The sequence below is a fragment of the Opisthorchis viverrini genome (assembly GCF_000715545.1).
Source record: "Opisthorchis viverrini unplaced genomic scaffold scaffold2962, whole genome shotgun sequence".
Lineage (NCBI taxonomy): Eukaryota > Metazoa > Platyhelminthes > Trematoda > Opisthorchiida > Opisthorchiidae > Opisthorchis > Opisthorchis viverrini.
Genome location: NW_008752433.1, coordinates 1 through 3,661, shown reverse-complemented (window position 1 = coordinate 3,661; position 3,661 = coordinate 1). Strand labels below are relative to the sequence as shown.

General features: G+C 46.1%; 1 protein-coding gene across 1 annotated transcript in view; it reads left to right on the top strand.

Moving 5' to 3' along the window:
• Positions 1–1,068, top strand: part of T265_12063 (hypothetical protein) — a gene marked incomplete at both ends in the record, with an annotated part of 47,178 nt that extends 46,110 nt beyond the window's left edge. Inside the window, one exon of the mRNA XM_009178993.1 lies at positions 529–1,068. Coding sequence (XP_009177257.1) covers positions 529–1,068 — 540 coding nt within the window. The remainder of the gene's footprint in view (positions 1–528) is intronic.
• Between the last annotated feature and the right edge of the window lie 2,593 nt (positions 1,069–3,661).

The following is a 3,661-nucleotide window of genomic DNA, read 5'->3' as shown; positions in this document are numbered from 1 at the left end:
CATCCGATTGGACTGATTGCTGTTTGCTGAAGTCGTGTGACTGAATTATTGTGTTTCTGTGTGAAATGTTGAACGTCACAATAACTCCTTGTGACAATTTTCAGGTGTGATAACTTCCTACAGTGAAATTGACTTCTAACACTCGAACTATCAGTGGATATATTCTTCGCCGCCGAATACGATTACTGCACAATATTTCGTGTAGTGGGATTATTGGACCCCCAATTTAGTGAGTCTGTTCCATCCACTTGTTCATGTCTTAATGCCAATTGTTGGTTCTAATATGGTATCTTGATTTTATATTTTATTGAACACGCATACTTCGGTCCTTCTCCGCTACATAATTGGTGCGCCCTATTTTTTATTAGCATTTACTCTGCAGTACTCCCATAGTTTCCCGTCACCCCGATTTTTTCTCCATGCATTTATTTCATTATCATGGCCTCTGAAGAAACGCAAGCACATGAGGTAGACAGCGTTATATATGCTAAATTGCCAGTATTCGGTTCTCGTGTCCCTCGTCTCTAGTTCGCTCAGCTTGAGGCTATGTTCGAATCTCGATGCATCACCTCCCAAAATAGCCGGTATAATCACGTGGTAGGATGTTTGCCAGATTTTATCGCTCGTGAAGTATCCGATTTGATATACAGTCGTCCGCCTCGCGATCCGTACGATGTTCTGAAATTAGCCATCCTTTCTCGCACCGCTGCCAGCGATGAGCAGAACTTACGGAAACTTCTTTCCGGTGTCGACGTTGGTGATAAATCTCCGTCGCAGCATCGACGCCACATGATGCAGCTGCAAGGTAAATATCCGGTGGACGACGCTGTTTTGAAGGAGCTGTGGCGACAAAGCCTTCCTGTAGAGGTTCGAAACGTCATCTTCGTCATCGAGAAGGTTACGTCTTTGGAAAACTCCCCGAGGTCACCGACCACGTTCACGAAACCTACAGACAATTCGTTGTTTCTAACGTACAACAACCGACCATCTCCGTGTCCAATCTCGAACTCCAACTCAGCTCGATCGCAGCTCAGTTTGCCAAGCTATCTCTCGAACTCAATAACGTAACGAAGCTGATTAGTCGTTCGCCCCAACACGGACGTTCCGGATCTCGCTCCAGCAGTCGCACTTCCAAGCCCAGCGACCAGCCCGGCATGTGCTACTACCATCGTCGTTCCGGCGAACGCGCTGTTCGGTGCACTAGACCTCGTACATTAGTCAGTCGAGCAGCGAAATCGGGAAACTCCATGGCCGACCAGTAATGCCGACCACTTCAGCCGGCTCCACCCCATGTCGCCTGTGTTTTGTATATGACCGATCCACATCATTGAACTTTCTCATTGATACAGATCCTGAGGTCATCGAGATTCCTCCTCCTCCACGCAAGCGAAACCTCCAGGCAGTAGCATATATTTTGCAGGCTGCCAACGGGACGAACACACCAACCTATGGTGAGAAGCGTCTGACACTAGACTTAGGTCTACGTCGTCAATTTCTCTGGGTTTTCACAGTGGCCGATGTTAAAAACCCCGTCATCGGTATGGCTTTTCTCACATCGTTCGGCCTCGCATTTGATCTCCGTTGACGGCAGTTACTCGACAATGCGACCACCTTATACATCAATGGCAAATCCTCTTCCATCAATTCTATTGGAATTCCTCCCGCTTTGCCAGATAACCGGTTCGCTGCCCTTCTCCGCCAGTATCCAGAGATCCTACAACTTGCTCCTAAGACCGTTGCTGCCAAACACGATATCTCAACCAGAGGTCCTCCAACCAATTCTCGTTCTCGCCGTTTAACACCCGAAAAGTTAGTTACTCCTAAGGCTGAATTCCAGCACTTACTGAAATCGGATACCATTCGGCCATCATGTAGTCCCTGGTCATCACCACTACACATGGTCCCAAAAAGTCCGCAGGATATTGGAGACCATGTGGCGACTATCGCGCACCAAATCGCGTCACAATCCCGGACAAGTATCTGATGCCGCATTTGCACGACTTTGCTCTTACGCTTCATGGCAAGTCTGTTTTCAGCAAGTTAGATCTAGTCAGGGCTTATCATCAGATTCCTGTCGCTACTGAAGGTGTCCCCAAGACTGCGATCACCACGACGTTTGGTCTATATGAATTCGTTCGCATGCCATTTGGACTCAGAAATACAGCCAAAACTTTCCAACGATTCATGGATCAAGTACTTCGTGGATTAGACTTCGTCTACGCCTACATTCACGATGTTCTGATCGCCAGCCGCTCTGAAGACGAACATCTTGTTCACAGTAAGCAAGTTTTCGAACGCTTCCAGCAGTACGGTATAATCATCAATAGCAGCAAATGTTAGTTTGGTGTACTGTCACTAGAAATACTAGGACACATTGTTGACTCAAACGGCGTCCGTACTATACCATCAAAAGTATCTGCTATTCTGGACTATCCTGCCCCGGACAGTATCAAAAAGCTACGGCGTTTTCTTGGCCTTATTAACTATTACCGTCCCTTTATCCCACACTGCGCCAAGGTTGTTCAACCTCTCACCGACCTGCTACGACAAAAAAATTGCAACATCACACTCACCTCCGAAGCTATCAAGTCTTTCAAAACGGTGAAGGAAGTGCTAAACCAGGTAACTAGCTTAGCATACATTAACCCTGATGCTAACACACCACTGTTCCTGGTCACTGATACCTCACAAACAGCAATTGGTGGAGTTTTGCAACAAGAGGTCAACGGCGAAATGCAACCTCTATCATTTTTCTCGCATCGACTACAGCCAGCACAAACGAGATATAGCACATTCGGCCGGGAGCTTCTAGCTATTTACTTAGCTGTACGCCACTTCCGACACATTCTGGAAAGCCGACATTTTGTGATTATTACAGATCATAAACCGCTCACTTTCGCACTCAATGCAACGTCCGATCGATATTTCCCGAGGGAATTCAGACAGTTAGACTACATTAGCCAGTTTACTAGTGACATCCGTCACATCAGTGGTCATAGTAATTTAGTTGCCGATGCCTTGTCGCGTGCTCATGTCGACCAAATAGCGCAAACGCCATTAGATCTGCAACTTATATCCGAAAGTCAGAAACACAACGAACAATTATTAGGAATTTATATTGCATCCTTCGTTGAAGTTTGCCGATATGACGCTTCTCAACTGTGATTCTAAAGTCATGTGCGATATGTCCACAGGCAAACCACGTCCGTTTGTTCCTCGGAATCATCCTCAATCTGTGTTTTTGCATTTTTACTCCGTTTCACATCAGAGAATCCGATCCACATCCCGTTTAATTTGTCGACGTTTATTGTGACCTGGTATGCAGAGGGAAATTCGCCAATGGACAAAACAGTGCAAGACATGTTAAATGAGCAAAGTCATCAAGCACACAATTACGCCCCACGGAAACTTCAGCCTTGCTTCAGGTCGCTTCAAGCATGTGCATGTGGATATCGTTGGTCCATTACCACAGTTCAACGATTGCTCGTATGTATTGACTATTGTTGATCGCTTCACACGATGGTCGCAAGCAACCTCCATGCGAGACTCTTAATCTGAAACGGTAGCCCGAACGTTCGTTGATTCCTGGATATCCCTATTTCGTGTTTCGGAGAATATTACAACTGATAGTAGAAGTCAATTTACTTGTTACTTATTCCGT